Raw genomic sequence first — 19,705 nt, forward strand, 5'->3', positions numbered from 1 at the left:
TTAATGTAAACAAAAGTACTAAAAAACATTTATGTCAGAATTATACTCATTCATTATTTGCAACCATAGATTGGCTACAAACATGAGCCAGGCAAAAATCTTTGAAACATTCTGTGGGAATAATATTTACCATAAAGAGTGTTGTATATTTTATTATTATTTGTAAATTATGTGCTATACAACCTTTATAGTCATAAAATTTATAATAAAAAAGATATATATATATATATGTAAACTTTTTTTCTCAGAAAGCTGCCTGTTCAGTGTTTAACAGCACATCACTGGTGGAGATCATGCATGGCATGGTTTGAAAATAAAATATTTCATGTTTTTCTTTTTTAATATGATCTAGGCTATACTCTCTCTGAAAGTTAATGCTTGTCTTGAGACATATGTATGTGTGTTTGATTCAATGGTAACCTACCGGATAACCAGGAAGGATCTTTATTCTGCTTTATTCTTCATCTCACAGGAACTTAGAAAGATCCAATCTCTTCTACAGATGCCTCCCTTTACTTTCCACTCAATGGTAGTATTAGTAAACTTAAATGACTCCTATTCGGGAAAATGTACCACTAGGGATTACTGTACTGGCAGAGTGAGAGGTATTGGAGACTTTCTCTGTGGAGGTTTAAAGATGAAGCTCCTGAAAGGGGCCTGAGCACAGGGAATAAAGGCAGAAATTGGGTGTGTCTATCAGGTGACTCCCTCTAAGGACTGAACTTGAAGTAGTAATCAAAAGGATGGCTTGCTTCACTTCTTCTGAAGTCACATCCTATTTGGGGGTGGGGGTGGGGCTGGGCCAGGAGTTTCAGGGGCAACTTGAGACAGAGAGATAGGTATGAGGAGCTCACAACACACTGATTCAGGATAGATGGGAAAGCCCCCTTTCCCCAATATACAATGCAATGGGAGGAATGGGGAAATTAGAGAAGTTTATAGAAAAGCTTGTCGAGAAGTTGAAAGGAGCTTGAAACTAGAAGTTTGCAGAGAAGCTGAAATAGGAAATTTAGATGAAGCAGAAAAAGAGAAGTGCTGCCCCAAAACGCAGATGTGGATTGTTATATTAAGATCAGCTGTGCCCATAAGGTGGCAGGAGAACCGAGAAGCAGCCATGTGAACATGGCCACTCCTATGTTGGAGGGCCACCATCCCCAGGCCTGGAGAGGACACTTGCTTCATTGGAAGAAAATGAATTTCAGGAGGTAGACAGCCATTGGAGACAGAGAATTGAGAGAGAAGATAAGCACACTGGGAGAGGAGGAGGGTACAAGTTCAACAGTGAATAGGGTTAAAACAACTTAGGAGAGAAGACAGAGTACTTCCTGGGCTGACGATGGTCAACAATATGTTCCTGTAGAACTTTCTTTCCTTGACTTTCAAGACCTGCCATCCTGATCCTCTGATAGTGTTTTCCCAGTCCGCCCAGGGATGATGAGCAAACCTCGAGTGGCAATGCACATTGCTGATAAATAAATACATCCTTGAAAGAAAAACAGAAATTGGCCAGCTAAAACTTCTACTATAAATAAAGGGTTTCAGTTTTACTCTGATTTTATTTCTTGTAAAATGGTAATATGAGGAAAAATATAAACTGTTCGCCCAGTTCTGGACCCCCAAACTCTGGGGCGAGAAGGATGTTGATCTTAGTTGTGGTTTGGGGTGGGATGCCTTGTGCGGAAACAGTCACTATTGTGTGGCTGAGAGCTGTGACTGGCCCTTCTGTGTCCTTCCCACTTCCTCCATTGGGGACCAGGATGGTTTGGACTGGATGATGAGCGCCACCTGTAGGTAGAAAACTGGAGGCAGAGGACAATATCTAAATACTGTTTAGCTTTATTATAGATCAGGAATAAAAGTCCAGTAAACTCTCTTTGGCCCATCTCTGGTTCTCTTCATTTTGAAATTTAGTTTCATTGTGATTAAGAGACAATATGCCAGGCCCCGTCCTGTAGGAAGAAGCAGCTCTAATTTTGGCTGCTTCTAAGAGCCAAAGACCTAAGAGTCTAAGACCTGACCACTTCCTCACAGAGAAAACAGAATTCATCAGGGAAAACTCCCATACTGTCCCATTAAGTCGTTCAGAATTACCAACATCTGTAATCAATCTCCACCTTGTTCCTGGTGCAGTGCGAAAAGTGTCCCCTTCCTAGAGTTAATGCTTTCAGGATCTGCTCCCATCTTTTTCCACAACCTGTGGAAACCTTCACTTCTTTCTATCAGTATTTAAATATGCCTATATTTAATAGGACTCTTCCATCTTAAAAATGTTTTGAAAGCCAGAAAATTAACATAACAAATGCCTGATCCTGTAACCCCATAAGCTGCTGTCTAACTCCTTTTTCCTCTTCACAGTCACACTTCTGGAAATAGCTGAATAAGCTTGTTGCCTCCACTTCCTTCCCTTGTTTTCAGTCCTCTGTCCACTCATTTCTGTCTCCTGCTCCCTCACTAGGAGACAGTGCTTGACAGGTCCCCAGAAGTCCAAGAGACACTTCTCTCACCTGATATCTTGGTAGTGTTGAATGATAATCCCTCCTTCTCACTGGAAACACTCTTTTATTATGGGTCAAGGATACACACATTCCTAGCCTCTCTCCCACATTTCTGGCCTCCCCTTGGAGGCCATAGATGCTCCCATCTGGTAGATGTCACTATTATTGAGCCAGTTGCTCAGGCCATCCATGGACGACCTTGGAGTCATTCTTGAGCATCTTCTCTTACTGCCCACATCCTTTAGTAAGTCCTGCAGCTGTGCCTTGAACAACCGTGGGGAATTCCATTTTTTCTCAGAAGGTCCTCCTCTGTCAGAACCCTGGTCTCAGCCACCCTCATCTCTCACCTGGCACACTACTGTAGCCACTTAGTGATCTCCTTGCCTCTACTCTAGGTACCACACAGCAGCTAGACCGTTTCTGCACAAATAAATCATACTACGGACCTCCTTTTTTTACCCCTCCAAGGTTATCCCCATCATCCTTAGGCTTCAGGTTACATGTCACATCCCCATAAACCCTCCTGAGCCCCTCCTAATTTGTTCCGGAAGCACCTGTATGTTCCTTCCAAGAGCACTTATTTCAGTGTGTCCTAACTCCTCTGTTTCCCACAGCTCTGTGAGGTCAGAGAGGGCAGAAACTGTGTTCATCTGTTGAATCCATCCCAAGTACATGGCACCTAGTAAATATTCCATAAAAAACTGTGAATGTACTGTCCCACTCCCCAATTTCTAGACAAATGATATTAACAGATCAGGGAACAAACTTCAAAAGAAGGAAAACAAGGAAAATTCTGTCAATTAATTGATTGTTGTTAAGAAGTTCCCCAATGGGCCCTAAACATTCTAAAAAGTCACAGTTGTGATGAGCCATTTTATTTTCTTGTAAAATGTTGGCCTGTGGCAAAAATAAAACTTTGTGGTTGCATGAGGTCCTGTGACCCAAAGCTGCTGCTTTCACCTGTGGTACATGTGTGAGTGGCACATAAGTCCTGAGCTTAGGGACCCGTGTACACAAATGGAGGGAGATCCACTGCGGGGAGTGGCAATGGCCAGCCCTTGCTGTGGGCCCCCGATGAAGGTGAAGATGTGTTGTGGGGAGGGGGAGACTAATCAAATCCGGGGCTGCTTTGTACAGTTAAAGGCAGAACCTAAGGGCAGGGAGGAGTTTTCCAGGAAACGAAAGCGAAAGAGGCACAGTTAACCGCCGGGAGTTGCGGTGGAACTGGCAGTCCAGGACGGGCCAGCTGAGCCGAGGATGGCTGAGCCCGGCCGCTTCCCGTTGCTGGTTGAGGGGTCCTGGGGCCCCGACCCACCGAAGAGCTTGAGCACCAAGTTGCAGATGTACTTCCAGAGCCCGAAAAGATCGGGAGGCGGCGAGTGTGAGGTCCGCCAAGAGCCCGGAAACCCGGCCCGCTTCCTGGTGCTCTTCTTCCCGGACGACGGTGAGGCGCCCGGGCGGTGGATGAGGGGGGCACCCGGGCCTTTTCCCCAGGGAAACTTGGAACCGGGGCATGCAGCGGGAGACTATGCCTCGCTCCAGCAGCGGCGACAGGGGAGGGCCTGAGGGGTTGCAGAATGGACAAAGAATGCACGGGGGTGGGAGGGAGGTGGCGCTCGGGTCCCTCTCCCCTGCGCTTCCAGGCGCGCACCGGGGCTGCTTGGAGGGCGCCGCAGAACCGCGCAAGGTAGAACAGAAAATAGCTGACTGGTAGCCCATTCACTCACCTCTTTTTTTACCAGGCTACATAGTGTGTTAATAGCAGAGTTGCAATTCCATTGCAATTTTTGTCTTCTTCCTATTTAAGCAGCAGTTCGAGAGCTCCAGAGGTTTATGGAAAAACGATTTTAAGGGAAGATAAAAGTTTCCAGGGATAGTCACGTCTGACTCCGGAGGGTGAATTCAGTTCCTGAGAGGCGAAATATTAGGGAGGCTCTTCAGATGGCAGCACCCTGCGTGAATAAGTGCTGGGGGCAGGAAAGCACAAGGCATCTTTCAAGGAACATGCCGGATGGTTTGACCAGAGGGGGTGGTCTGCTAACCCCTGTGCACAAGGAAGTCTGTAGACTAGATAATAAAGAGAACATGTGGGCTCTGCAAAATTTTGTAAGATTGCAACGGAGGTTCTTATTTTTAAAAAATCTTAGGCCTTCTATTATTAAACCTTTTTGTGAAGAGGTGAGGATGCAAGTTGGGTTGAGATGATAGAGGACCTTATCTGTATGATACCATAAGAAGTATGAACTTTCCCCTACAGGTAGGTAGGGGAGAGACATGTCCCTATACTTTAGGGAGATAAATTTGGTTGAAAATGCGTTCGTTGATTTCTGTTGGGAGAGTCTATGAAAATAAGACCTTTTAAGAGATTCATGCAGTGATCTAAGTGAGGACCAGTGAGTCCTTGAAAGTCAGTGTGGGGATAAAAGATACATATTTGTGTACTGTTCTGGATTTGGTAATTGATTCGGTGGGAATGGTCAAGGCTCCATTTGAGAAGGAGGGAGAAGGAGGGTCCCTTTTATTTGTTAATTTTTAGGTGGTGAAGGTGAGGGGTGAAGCAATGTGAGAAGTCATGGGGATTTCCCCATGAGTCAGGGAGATGCCCAGTGGTTTCGGATTACCTGGGGGAGCGGCAGAGGCACTGCCTAAAATCCCATTCTCTGGGTGAAATAGTTATTGGAGGGGAAAGGCGGCGTGCCGTTGACCAACGCAGTACTGAGTTCCTCGGGCACGTCTTCCCTGGGTTTCAAGGTAGTCCTCAGCCTAGCTTAAAAGTGGTTGGGAGTTTTAAGCTTTTGAGGGGGAAGGTCCCTCCCCACAGGCAATCGAGCAGCTGACTTCTCCCCTCCTCCCCTTGCTGTTGCCATTTAAGAAAGGGGGCGGACAAATAACCCACCAGGTATCTGCTTGCTTAAGATACCCACCAGGTCCTGTACTGGAGGTACTTGACCTGCTGCTTCGAGAGCGCACACTTTTTCCATTGGAATCTCATTGGAAAGGATGTGGACAACTCCCGATCCTGCCTTCCTGTTACTGGATTTGGAGAAGCATTTGGGCCAGAAGAGAGGCAAGGAGGCTTACAGGGCCCTGAGAGCAATTGGAATGCTCTAGCAGGGATCTAGAAAGGGAAAATGAAACCCAGAGAGCAGAGGGGGGTGCGCAGATAGGAGTGAAGGAAGTGAGGTGGGAAGGGGACAGGAGACCCGCTTGGCTCAGAGCCCTTATGAAAACATAACAAAGTTTTCCAAGGACTAATTTCACCAAGGAATGCTCAGAAAGGCAGCTGTGCATTGTAAGTCTTTTCCTCAAGGGATGTTACCACTTTGATTCTAGCTGTTAACATCACCATGGGCCTTTCCTTTAGGGACATTTCTCACTTCTTCAGCATCCCATTATCCTCAGGAGTAGTTCTCAAATTGGGGCCACACATCCCCTGCATCCCAACTCACAGTAGTTTAAACAGCCCCAGCCCCAGCTCTGTGTAGAGACTCAGGAATGCTGAGTGTGGCCGGGTGGGAATTTGCACTTTGAATCAGCTGTACTAAAGTTTGGGAATCCCTGTTGTTTGTTGATGACCCTGAATGAACAAAAAGGGAAATGATTCTAGAAAATAGAAACAGCTTAAAAATACCACCAGTGCAATATATAATTTTGTGATGATAACATCATTCTGTTCTAGCCCCTCAAAGCAGAACTGATTTCAGTCTCCTGCCAGACTCCTTCCTTCACATCTCCCAGCCCATGACCCCCTTCTTCCACCCCCAGGCCACTCCCATGGCCCCTTCATGTTACTCTCAGCACAGATATCTCAGAGCTTAGTGCAACTCAAGACCTTTTATGGTCAAAGTTCTTGAAATGTGGAAAGTCCCTAATCAGTTTCAGTTTCCTACCAGGAGAACCGCTTTCTGAGCAGCAAGTTGCCAGGAATTTGCTAACAATGAGAGACCTGCCCTAGCTGTCCTAGGGCAAGAGTTCTGCAGCCATTCCCTCCCCCTCTATGACAGTGGCCGCAGCAGGCCCATAGTATAACATGACTTTAGTCATATAATTCCCATAATAAGAATGAGCCCAACAATGTTTCTCTGTAGAAATTATAGCACCCAGGAACTATTTAGAAACTGTATTTTACTTTTATATGGTTTAACTAAATTTCTGAAAAGTTGCATGTAAATTGATTTAGAAGATTTTAAACCCTGTTTTAGAGGTGTACATGTATCATCCTTTCTGGTCATAATTTGGCCCCTGGTTATTGTCAGTCTCTGTGGTAAGGGGACCCATCTTCTCTATAAATAAAGTAAGTGTGGGTGGTCTGAGGTTGGTGCAGAAGGGAGACGTCCACATGGGTAAAGGTGGCTGGACATCAGAGTTTCAGCTCTTTTTCCTCCCGGATTCACCTTGTTAGGGAGCACTTACTGGTATTGCTGCCATCTGCTCTCTTGCAGTGGTAGTGCCCACACATACATATTATACACAGAACAGGTTGGCACATTTAGATGCCTGGATAGGACTCTACCAAACTCTAAGGACTAATAAAAGAAATGCATTACAGAGGTCCATGGAGGTCTGGACAACTTGGCTTACAGAACGTAGCTTCCTCTGTGGCTTCAAGGGTCTTCTCCTGTCCTCATTCTACCTGAGGGCAGCCCCTTAGGAGTCTGTGTGAAAACATCTTCCCTCCCATAAAGAGTGAAATTAGAGACTGGTGTTCCTTCTCATGTTGTTTTTGGGGTCTGTTTCATCCAGTTGGCATCCAGTTAAGGCCTTACCTTCCCCATCCCTTCATGGATTGTTGAGGTGCAAAAGCTATTCAAGCCCCACTTTTTGAAAGATTGCTACCTGTAGCCTTGGCCTGATCAGGCCAACCACATCAGAATATAACATGGTAACCCAACATTTATGGCAGAGTCACACCTGTGAACAGTAGGACACTCTGAAGGTTCCCCTTCCCTCTGACCTCTTTGTACCATCTGACTCTGTCAAGCACGGCTCCTTGTTGAAGCTCACTCATTTTCTGCCCTCCACAGTCTGAGGTATACTGTTTTACCCTTTCTCTCTCTAGCTACTTCTTTTTATAATGATAACTTATATTTGCATAGCTCTTGTGGGTGTTATAAAATTCATTCACAGACACTGGTTTAAGTGAAGAAACAGACTTAGGAAAAATTGAGATATTTTCTCAATGTCAGTCATCTAGTTTGTGACAGAGTTGGAATTTCAGTCCAGGTGTTTGAATGCTTATGTCCACTGTTCAGTTTTTTTTTTCACTGCAGCCCTCTGCCTGATGTGCTAATTAAAAAAAAAAAAAAATCTCTCCCATCCCTTCTTCTATATTCCTTTTTCTAATGAATATGAGGCGCGTATCTTCACAGGTTAAAGAATGGATTGAAACAGCTTTTTACCTAGTTCCCTGGTCATTCTTGCTCCTGGCCATCTGCATCACCTTCCTAAAACGTGGCTGTTATCATGCCAGGCCGCAACACCCAGGCTTCACTAGCTAACCATAAGGGATGCTGTAATTTTTTCCCTTTACTGTAGAATAAATATTGTTCCCTTTCTGAGTACCTACTGGGCATCAGGTTCTGGACTAAACTCTTTATAATGTTTCTTCAACTTAATCCACATAACACCCATATAAGACAGTCCTCATTAATTGTTTATTAATATACAAGAAGACCGAGGCTTTTGAACATGCTGAAGTTTAAAAAAAAATAAGTTTAAAGATGGAATTCAAATCCAAGTCTGCTTGCCAAACTTCACCTCTTTTCACTACACAAGATCTCTCTTGGGAAACTGAACAAACCGTTGATTGATGATGACAAAGCCTGTAGAAATCATGGACTCATTTTTGTGAGTACAGATTTATTGACAATTGGCTTCTTCTTCTTCCTCTTCCTCTTCCTCTTCCTCTTCCTCTTCCTCTTCCTCTTCTTCTTCTTCTTCTTCTTCTTCTTCTTCTTCTTCTTCTTCTTCTTCTCTTCTTCTTCTTCTTTTTTAATATTTCAGTTCGGCAGAAAGTTCTGGAGAGACAGAACCACGAGTTAGTATGGCCAGGAAAAGGAACATTCAAGTTAACTCTCCAGTTGCCCACAGCCCCAGGTGACGTCCATGATGACTCTGAGAGGAAAATCTCAACGAAAGTAAGTAAGGGAATGAGTTAAAGGGAAGAAAGGTGTTTTCCCAAGGTGTCCGGGCGGGGAAGCACAATGAGGAAAATCTAGTGGAATGCAAAGTGTAAATCAATATGGGGTGAGAAAAGCAACGTACAGATGTGGAGGGAGTGAGACTAGTGGGAGGGTCGGTATGAAATAATGAAGGAGGGGGCATTTTTTGTTTGATTTTTAGACACTTGGAAAAGTCAAGATTTGAGAGTTATAATAAGGGTGGTTTGAGATGGGAAATTTTGCGTCTGTTTGTCCTGGGTGCTCTTAACCTGGAACTTGCTTATTTGTTTTATTTTTACATTGTTTTGAGGGGATAGTGAGCCATACTGCATATACTAAGTATTTCCTCAGCTGTAAAATGGTATCATAATAGTATGTACTTCGTTGGATTGTTGTGAAGATTAGATGAGGCAACCTCTGTAAAGCAAATGGCACAGTGCTTGTTCACAGGCAGCATTCAAGAAATGTTAAATGGAGGAAAGATAAGTATTGCCCCATACCCCGGACACTTAGTGTTCATTGGGGTTCTGTTATTTGTGACTCACTTTTACCAGTGATTTTTGTGCTGAGTAAATGGATATGCCACTATACATGAGGTGCATTCAACGGCATCATTGCCAGAACTTTTCATTATCGTTTCTGTTGACCCTACATCTTCAGACTGGTCACAGCAAATTTTCTTAATGTAAATAATTTATTTGTAATTTATTAATGCTACTTTATTGTTTGGATTTTAGGAATCCAAGACCAAAGAACATGCCAAAGAACCAGGTAAGATCTTGGTTGAGATGATTGGCCTTCACCAAGCAGTTTTACTTTTATTAAAGATGGCACTTGTAGACATCATCCTTATCTTCTTGACTTCACAAGGCAGGGTTTGCTCAGCTTGGAGATGCTTTGGGCTGCACCATCTATATACTCTCAGCCAGCTGTGCAGAGGGTGAACACTAGGGGAGCCTCTTGAGTTGTAAGGGCTCAGGTCAGAACGATGGGCACAGCTCTTTCTGTGGGGACTGGGAGACACCTTGCAATTGACAGGAGGGCAAGGAGGTGCTTGGAAAGTGGTGATGAACTGACCTTTAGAGCCCCTGTGCCCAACCTGCCATCAAGAAGCAAGGACATTACGAGTCATGGGTGCCGTGTGTGGCTAAGTCAGTTTCTGAGCACTGAGTGTGGAAAGTGCTGTTCTTTGGAGCCACAACAAGAAGGTGTAGTTTCACTGTGTATGAAAGATCCTGGGTGCTGAGTGTAGGATGTGGGTGCAGCCCTGCAGACCAGCAGCAGCTCTTCTGGTCCCATCTGCTGTAGGAAACAGCCTAACACCTAGTAGCTGTTGTAGACGCTGCTGCTTGACTAGTGTCTGGGCATTGGCCAATAGTACCACCTGGCATTTACTAAAGAAGTGATTAGTTTTCTTGGCTAAGCATGCTGTTATAAAGGGGAGGAAATGATGAACTGTATGGAATGGCTGAGCAAGAAAGATAAAGTGATACTTATATCCAGATCTTAGGGAAAAGGAATTCTAAAAAATATGTAAATATTGTCCTCTATAGTTGAAATTGTCTTGAGAACATGTTCCGAAAAAGTGCAATTTTCTCTTTTTGAAAATGGCGCTAGGGTGAGAACTGCCTTTACTTGGTAAAATGACTGGATAATTATATATATACATATATATATGTATGTATGTATATATATGTATGTATATATGTATGTGTGTATATATGTGTGTGTGTGTGTGTGTATATATATATATATATATATATATATATATATATATATATCTAGCATAGATGTACTGTTAAACTGTAGAATCTAGTATGCATGGTTTCCTTAAAAATCTCATGGTTCTTATGAGATAGGATTTTGTTTTTCTTTTTGGTCTCTTTAGTGTAATTTCTGCTTTCCATTCTTCAGATGTTAGACTGGCTCACCCAACTCCCAATGTTCACTGTGATCCTCAAAATCCTTATCTATTTCTTGGAAGATGCCTTAGGTGGTGTACCCTCAAGCTCAATTTTAGACCAGCAAGTGGTTTTATATTTCCGTATTTATATCTGTACCATTTCCTGCATCTAGAATTTAATCAAATCTGTGTTTCTTATGGTTTCATAGATTTTACCCTAACTCTGTCTTAACTGATTTGTTAGCACTGCTTCAGATTTGCTTAAAACCCCAAGTGTGTGTATTCTCAGGAAGAGCCATCCAGCTCCACTCCACCAATGGACTTTTCATTGTCCTGGAAATTTTAGATCCATTTACTAACCTGACCTAAACTCTAACGATAGTAACCAGCAAGGAAGTTGGGTAGTCTTCGACAAGATACTTAAGTTGACCCTTTTAAGAGATGGAAGAGCAGGTCCTTTGTTGAATGGTTGCTCCACACTGAGTTCTGACAATAGCTCTAAGAATAGGACTCTTGAAATTAATTGGAATGGTTTAGACAATTTTCAGAACTGAGCAAAATGAGGATGGAGGGTGATTCTCTAATAGGTCCCATATCTCACGGATGAGGAGATCAGAGAATGCTGCACCATGAAGGCACTAGGCATGCCTGAAACCCAGAGCTTTAAGTTAAAGATTGGCATGCAGCTGACAGAGCAGAGAAAGTTCTATCAAGGCACACAACCAACATCAGGGGATGTGAGCCCTACGCAGGTGTCCTGTTCCAGGCTAAGCTGAGTCAGGCTGGGCCGGAAAGGTAGAAACCAGCAAGTGGGAGAATCAGAAGAGAACGAGCAAGAACAGAAATACTGGTCACTTGTGGTCGGCAAATTCTGATTTTTCCAAGTCTGTGTTTCTAGCCTGAACTCTCTTCTAAATTCCAGACCTTGTGTCTGACCCTCCTGTTAGAAAATGTGTTAGAGCCAATATGTTTGAAGCCACCGGTGTCGTCGGCTTCCCCAAACCAGTGCCCTCTTCTGCCTTCGTTATTTCTCTTGAAGTACACAACTAGTCTTCCCATTACCTATTAGAAATTTCAGTCATTTCTCCTCTTTGAGCTTTCACATATATTGGTCACAGAAATGTATCAATTTTTTAAAAAAAGTTTTCCTCATCCATTACTTCTTCACCCCAGACTCCTATTATTACCTCACAAATCCCCGATGGCAGGAGCACCCTGCTTAGTCCCTCTATCTCTGATGTCTTTCTCCTTAAATCTGACCAGTTCTTTGTACTGTTGCTGGATATCACGTCATTCGTTTCACAGAAACATTCCCTTACTTACCCTTACCACCAACAGCAAGGTCAAGTCCAAACCACATTCTGGATGAAGCTTTATTGGTCACATCACCATTTTCTAAATAGTTTGGTGCGGTCACGACACTCTGCCTGTACTACTGTTGTTCACAATACTCTCTACCCCACTTTTCTATACCCTTCAAGATCTACTCAGTTTCCTCCTCTTCTCTCAAGCCTTCTAAGCCAACCCAATCCCTTTATCTCTTTTTCATGGAATCTTAGTTTAATTGTTGATGCTCTTTATTTGGCAGGTAACCAAGCTTCCCTTGTGAAGAGGCTTTTAATAGTCATGGGGTCATAAAACTACATCGCTGGAAAGGCTCTTAATATTTGCTTAGTCCAATAGTCTCATTCCATAATTAAGAGATGTGCCTGAGGTCACATGGCTAAAGAATGGTGGAATCAGGGGTTGAACTCATATAGCCTCACCCTCAGCCCAGTAGTCATTTTGGTTTGTCATACCTGTCTCATTGAGTGCTAGTTTATATTGTTATTGAATCCTTAAGCTATTTTTTATTTGGCATGAGTGTGTGCGCGTTGTGCCACCTCCAGCACATAGCAGGAGCATTTGTCAGAGTGATCTAACTGTTGTAACAAACAGCCCCCCACATCCCAGTTCAGTGTAGTAGGCAACTAGGGTCCTGTGGGGAGTCTAGACCTCTTCATGCAGTCAATCAGAAATCCAGGCTTCTTCCATTTTTGATACTGTTATCCTTGATATGTGGATCACTGCAAGATCACTGCAATGGAGAATGGAGATCCATGTGAAGGAGACTTGTATTGGCCGTGCTTGGAAGTGAAATTTACCACTTCCACCCATATTCCATGAGCCACATGAACTCTACTGTAGGAATTGAACTGTAAAATATCTTGGAAATATTTCACAGAAAGAAAACTAAATGGATATGATGAGTGCATAGCATTTTACTCTGCCATAATAAACATTTATGTAAGGCAGTTCCCTGTCTCATTTTTCTTAAATACTTCCATTAGAAGTTCTGTAAGTTCCTTATCTAATGTGTATTGTATGCACCCCTCTCCCCACATTCAGTACCTTGAACATAATAAGGGCCCCAAATGAATAGTTGCTCAAAGAATGTCTAAAGATCATATACCGTGTGTCCCCGAAGATAAGACCTAACGGGAAACTAAGCCCTAGCATAATTTTTCAGGATGACATCCCCTGAACATAAGCCTTAATGCTTCTTTTGGAGCAAAAATTAATGTAAGACCTGGTCTTATTTTCGAGGAAACACGGTAGTACCCATCATGCTTTACTGCACTGGATAAGCATAGAGTGAGACTGACCTTATACATATGTATAACTCACTTATGGTCAACAGTAGAGAGGAACAAACTGCTGGAATGATTGGTATTCAATGAGTTTGATACATACATACAGCTGTCTAGGCTGTTTTACCTTCTATTTGTATTCCTTAGTCATTCAGTGCAAGTATCTTTTTTTTTTTTGTTTCTTCAGTGATGAGAACGTATTGCTTTTCAGAGCATAATGTGTTAGATGATGCCCATGTTTGGGCATCATCAGATATTCTTGCTTTCCTCCAGTGGTCTAAGCAGTAAATCTCCAATTCAGCAAACTTTTATTGAGCCTCAAGTATATATATATACTATGTGCCAACAATGTAAGGATACATAAATATGTTCCTTTCTCTGAGAAACTGAGTTCAATAATTATAATATGATAGAAATATATGTCACTAGAAAAGGGTGTAATACAATTGAAAATAATAATAATAACACGGTACATTTTTTGTTTTTAATTAATTTATGTGAAAAGCCTTATAAAATCTGTTTTTATTTGGGTTAGCCAAGAAATTGGGAAGGAAAGAGAGCAGTGTCTCATGATAATTTACTTTGCTAAGACCATGGTAGTAAATACCTTATCTTTTGTATCCTAAAATCAGATATGTCAGAAGAACTGGATTCAGAAATCTCTCTCGATAGAAGACCAGAGAAAATTGAAGACATCCCAGAACAATGTGAAAATATTCCCTCTTTGGTTGCATTTAAAAATCTCCAAGCAAATGTGACTGATGTAATGTTAATCTTGTTAGTGGAGAACATAAGTGGCCTGTCCAGTGATGATTTTCAAGTCGAAGTAATACGAGATTTTGATGTTGCCGTAGTTACCTTTCAAAAATACATAGGTAAGATTAATTGATGCTTCATTTGCCAGTCTTCTTTGCACCCCACTCTTGGGATTTGGGACACCCAGCTAATGGACTATCTCTGAAAATTTGACTCTTTCTAGTAGCTAGTAAGAGAGAGAGGACTTCTAGTTAATATAGATCCTTTTTTATTTGAAAGAAGCAAATTTGGTTTGAATCCAAATTCTCGTATGTTTAGTAGATCGAACTTTATTGGATGACGTGTGTGTGTGTGTGTGTGTGTGAGAGAGAGAGAGAGAGAGAGAGAGAAAGAGAGAGAGAGATAACACACCCAAATAGAAATCTACAGTCTAAGGTTATTTAAGTGATTCCAGGCAGAGGAGTCAGCATTTTCACATGTGTTACCTCATTGGGAGAAATAAATATTGATCTGTGTTACCAAACTGGACTTGAAAGTAATAATAATAGCAAACATTCATATAATGTTACTATAAGTCAGGTATTTTGCTAAGCTCTTTGCATGTGTGAATTGACTCGTTCCTTTCAACAACCTTTTGAGATTATTATTATTCCTCATTTTACACTTGAGGAGACAGAGGTGCAGAGATGCTAATAAATGGAATAATTGGATTGAAACCCAGGCCGCACACCTCTGTACCGCCTCTTCCCTTATCCCCTTTACCATGTATTTTCTTAGTACTTGCATGCTCATCCACATATGCAGGGAGAGAAAGTGCATGTGATGCAGAAAATGAGTGCTCATTGAGATCTGTGTGAGGAGTCTGTGGACAATCTCTGAGATTAGAAAAGCCATCTCCAGAAAGACAAGGACATTTTCCAATTCCAAGCTCTCACTATTCATAGCCATGACAGTGGAATGGTTAATTAAGAGCCTCGGTTACGAGGTCAAAATTCTAGCTTCACCATTTAAGTAATTATCTGAGTTGGCCAAGTTACTGCCTCTGTGTGTTTTACTTTCCTCACCTATAAAATGAAGATAATAATACCTACACAGAGTTTGTGTGGAGATTAAATGAAATAATGTTTGAAAAACTCGTAACATAGTACCTGAGACATGGGAAGGACTCAATAAAGGGAGCTATTCTTATTTTAAATGTATGATTATGTCTTATAAAGGTAAAACTAAACAGACTGGCTGTTGTTCATTGATCAAAAATCTTGAATGCCTACTGTAGTTCACTAGTCTAGGTGCTGTGGGTACCGAGATGAGTAATTCTTGGACATGAGTTCCTGCTCTTGAGGAACTCATATGGGGCAGGGAGGAAACCCATATGTTAATGAATAATGAAGATGCAAAAGGAGAAGCTGCCTTCCTCGGCTGTGAACGGCAAGCTATGGAGAATGGGAGGAAAGGGGACCCAAACGAGGAGGCTTGGTTTTGCACTGCCTACTCACTTCTACGAAGTTTATACTCCAGAAGTACCAGTCTATCAGGTCCCAAATACACTATGTTGTTTCATGCCACTGTTGTTCCCTCTGCCTGAAATGTTTTCTCCTCTTATTTGTCTGGTAAACTTTTCTTCATCCTTCAAAACTCAGATGAGTGACCACTTACTCTGGGAATCCTTAGTCTTCCCACCTCATTTCATCCCACAATCAGACATTTGTTTGATTTTAAGACTTCCTCAGTCCTGGATGGTGAATGGTCACGGATTTGTTATATTCATTACTCCATCTCCAGCTCCTAGCCGAGTGCCTGGTACATTGTAGGCCCACCATCAATATTTATTTATTTGAAAGAGATAATTGAGCTGAGTCCTGAAGGAGGAATAGGACCAGGATAAAAAAATTCGAGAAGGGCATTTCAGGCACAGCAAATTGTATGTACAAAGGCAAAAGAGAATGGGTTTTCAAAATAATGACTAGTTTTTGTGGTGATATGGAAAATAAAATGGCAGACCATAACCCAAGGTGATATTTGAAAATTAGTTTGGAGTCAATAGCCAAGGGCATCATAAGCCTAGCTAAGGAGTGTGAACTCATGGCTGCTGGTAATGGGGAGCCACTGAAGGACTTTAGAAAGGGGTGAAATGAGATTTGTATTCTAGAAAGTCTTGCATCTAAAAATTGAGTGCTTAGCTTCCCCCTTATCTTAATTCATATTCAGTTTCTTCTGTATAATATAAAGATATAATCATAACTTCATGATTGATTGATTTTGTTTTGTAGATACCGTGAAATTTGTTAATGACTGTATCAAGCACCATTCAGTGAAAAAACTTCAACTTTCTCCAATACTTTTGGAAGTGACAAAAACAATCAGGGTTGAAAACCTGCCGCCTGGTGTTGATGACTATAATTTAAAACATTTATTTGAAAATCCTCAAAATGGAGGGGGAAGAATTGCCAGTATTGAATATTTTCCTGAAGAGAGTTCAGCTCTGATTGAATTTTTTGACAGAAAAGGTAATATCTATTTGCCTTATTTTGTAAACCGGCATAATCTAAACCATTTTAGCAGATTTTAACAGTTATCAATTGAATTTTGTTATATTTTGTTTTTTATTTGCATATTTCATTGGTAATCCAATTAGTAATCCTGTTCGTGTGGGATATGATGCGGAATGAGTCCAGTGATTCAAACTTTAGAAAACTAATGTCAAGTTTTTATATAAGGATATTCTCCCATGGATCTCTACCTATGATGAACTGAAAAACCTATAATTTTTACAATCTTGGGAATACTGTATTAAAAGAGATGATTTGTTTTTTTAGCTGTACACTTGGTAGAAATTCTCAAGTTAATTTCAACAAGGTTAGGTAAACAAATACTAACACATACAGAAACACATACAATTCAGAAACACATACAATTCCTATAAAGTTTCAACACTTCCCCTGGAACGTGTCAGTGCCGTCATTCAGAAATGAATAGGGGTGATTTCACATGATCAGTGGATGTCCGCTGGATCGTTCTTTGCAGTGAGCCTGTGAAAACCATGTCCAGCTGAACTTTAGGAAAACACTTGTGAGGGTTTTGCAGCCATAGATCGCCCATTCTCTGAGGCATGTGCAAAGTCATCTTGGAGAGTTCATTGATGTTCAGAGGTCAAGGCTGAGGAGTAGGAATTAAGGAGCCAGACGTCTTACATCTTAGGGAAAGAAGGAACATCATGCTTGGGATTAACTGGGGGAGCATGAAACAGGATCATGTGGTATGCCACCCACTTAAGGTAAATTGTTTCATGGGGTACTTGGAGGAGCCTCCTTTCAGCTTTTATGAGTTGGAGAAAATGGGGTGAAGGTCTGGTTTAGATTAAAATGGAATGAAAGACCTAGTGTTCCTTGGGCAAAGGGACAAAAGATGATCCTCAGTTGCATGTTCTTTATATCTCCCTCAGCCTGGTCTTGGATTCAGGGAAAGAGCTACATAAAGCTGTCTACTCGAGAAGTGAACCTCCCAGCTTATGGTGGGAGTTGACAACTTTGGGGATTTTGAACATCTCGCGGGCAGGGGGCAGTTGGGTGTGTCCTCAGAATGTCTAGTTACATGTGTACAACTAATAATAAGAACTATTTAGTTAAGGTTTATTTTATGCCAGAGCTACACCTGTTAACAGAAGGCACTCTCAAGGGTTCCATTTCTCTTGACCTCTTTGCACCATCTGACTATGTTGACCATGCCCCCTACTCTGAGCTCACTCATTCCCTAGTCTCCACTCTCTGAGATACATGGATTTCCCCTTTCTCTCTCTGGATGCTCCTTCTTAGAACTGTGACTTATGTAGCTCTGCAGGGTGCTACAAAGCACATTCACAGACATTGCTTTATGGGCATTGCTATTATTGTAATCCCTATTTTACAAATAAAGAAACGGAGGCACAGAAAGGTCAAACAACCTGACCAGGGTTACACAGTAAGTGTCAGAGCCAGGATTTCAACCTGGGTAGTCTGGCCTCGTAATCTATGCTCCTAACTTCTCCACTTTTTCCCGATCTCCTCTTCACCTATAATACTAATTTTTCCTGTGGGGTATTTCACCCCTTATAGTGGGTTATCAATACTGAGGCCAATTGTAGATAAAGCTGGATCAAGAACAGAATTTATTTAGCAATATTGTATTTTATGTAGACTATTTGAGAGGAATGTGAGGCATTTCACTGTGAAATTATTTGGGTCAACTTCATAAAATCTGATTCATAAAATCTTAAGGAAAGGAACTTTTATCAAACACCTATTGCATATGAGATTTTTTTGCTGCATTTTCTACCACAGTATCTCATTGAATCCCCATCATAACTTGCACAGTTAGCTATAGTTACTCTTTCTTTACAGAAGAGGAAACAGGATGGAGAACTTAAGGCACATTAAGGTGACATCTATGATGGTTCTTGGATCAGATAGACCCAAGTTCAAATCCTGGCTTTGGTACTTACTAGCTTAGTGATCTTGGGCAAATTACCTTAACCCGCCAAATCCTCTGTTTTTTCATCTGTAAAACAGAGTTCATGTTACTACTTACCTCAGAGGAATGTTGTGAGGATTAAATGAAATTATACCTGCAAAGTGCTTATTATATGGTAGGTGATCAGTATGTTAGTCGTCACTGGTATTGCCCAGGCTCGGAGCCTGTAGGGGGCCATGTTGGGAAGTTAAAATTATGTGTCTGGACCTCCAAAGGCCATGTTCTTACTGTGTCTGTCTCAAGGCCTAGGAGTCAATCATGCACAGGTGAAGTTATTTTTACCATTTTTCCACAAGGATGTTATTTTAATCCAAGTTGTAACTGGAACTCATTTCAATTCCCTTCCTTCTTAGACCCCTTTTACCTGTCTAATAAATAACACAAAATGAGGAGGGGCTTTGGAGAGTACGCCCCCTGCGCTCTCTCTCTGTCTCTCTCTCTCTCTCTTTCTCTCTCTCTCTTTCTCTGTCTCTCTCTTCACACACGCGCACGCAGGTGCACACAAACATGTATATCTCCCACCCTAGGCAGTGTCCCAGTAAAAGTGTCAGGAGGTGGATTGTAGCAGGGACAGGGAAGGTGAGGACTTACTGAATCAGAGTCTCTGGGCTGGGCTCTCCGATGACTTTGGGGATGACCTCGGTTTGGACCCCCTGGTAGAGGAGCAAGAGCATGAGCTTTGGGGTCAGATAGATTGCCTTGACTCTTAGCTCAGATATTAACATTCTACATGACCTCATTCAAGTTATCGAACCTTCCCTAGCCTCAGCTTTATCATTTGTAAGTAGGGATGATAATAATAGTCTCTACCTCAAGGGGTTGTTGTGTGGATCAAATTAATTAAATAAACGTGAAGCACTTAGAATAGCGTCTGACCCCTTAATTATCATAGGTAAGCTATGATAATTATTACTGTGTTCCTCAGGTATTAATGGAATCTAAGTCATCTACGAAGCCTCAAGTTGTGAGACATGCAAGAAACTGCAAATAGCATGATTCTTAGACAAGCTTTGCTTTCAACACCAAAATAGCCTTCACACTGGAGCAAACATTATCCCCTTCTTGTGACCAAAGTCCTATTTGTTTCTTAACCTGGTGGTGATATATCAGTGTTATCAGAAAAACAGAAACTAGAATTGATGTGACAGAATTGCAACATAGAGTGATCTTGGCTTGAAAGTAATTACTCCATTAAACAAGGGATACCTATGCAGTGTTACATAGGTATCAATTTATATTTGAGTACTTTGAGAG

General features: G+C 41.8%; 1 protein-coding gene across 1 annotated transcript in view; it reads left to right on the plus strand.

The window, feature by feature from the left end:
- The first annotated feature begins 3,675 nt into the window (after positions 1-3,675).
- The window catches only part of PARP14 (poly(ADP-ribose) polymerase family member 14), a 44,374-nt gene continuing 28,344 nt past the window's right edge, over positions 3,676-19,705 (plus strand). The window contains exons 1-5 of the mRNA XM_033131932.1: positions 3,676-3,939; positions 8,499-8,632; positions 9,394-9,427; positions 13,822-14,064; positions 16,216-16,452. Of these exons, the coding sequence (XP_032987823.1) occupies positions 3,753-3,939; positions 8,499-8,632; positions 9,394-9,427; positions 13,822-14,064; positions 16,216-16,452 (835 nt within the window). The 5' untranslated portion in view covers positions 3,676-3,752. The remainder of the gene's footprint in view (positions 3,940-8,498; positions 8,633-9,393; positions 9,428-13,821; positions 14,065-16,215; positions 16,453-19,705) is intronic.

The sequence above is a fragment of the Rhinolophus ferrumequinum genome, chromosome 2 (genome assembly GCF_004115265.2).
Source record: "Rhinolophus ferrumequinum isolate MPI-CBG mRhiFer1 chromosome 2, mRhiFer1_v1.p, whole genome shotgun sequence".
NCBI classification, from domain to species: domain Eukaryota; kingdom Metazoa; phylum Chordata; class Mammalia; order Chiroptera; family Rhinolophidae; genus Rhinolophus; species Rhinolophus ferrumequinum.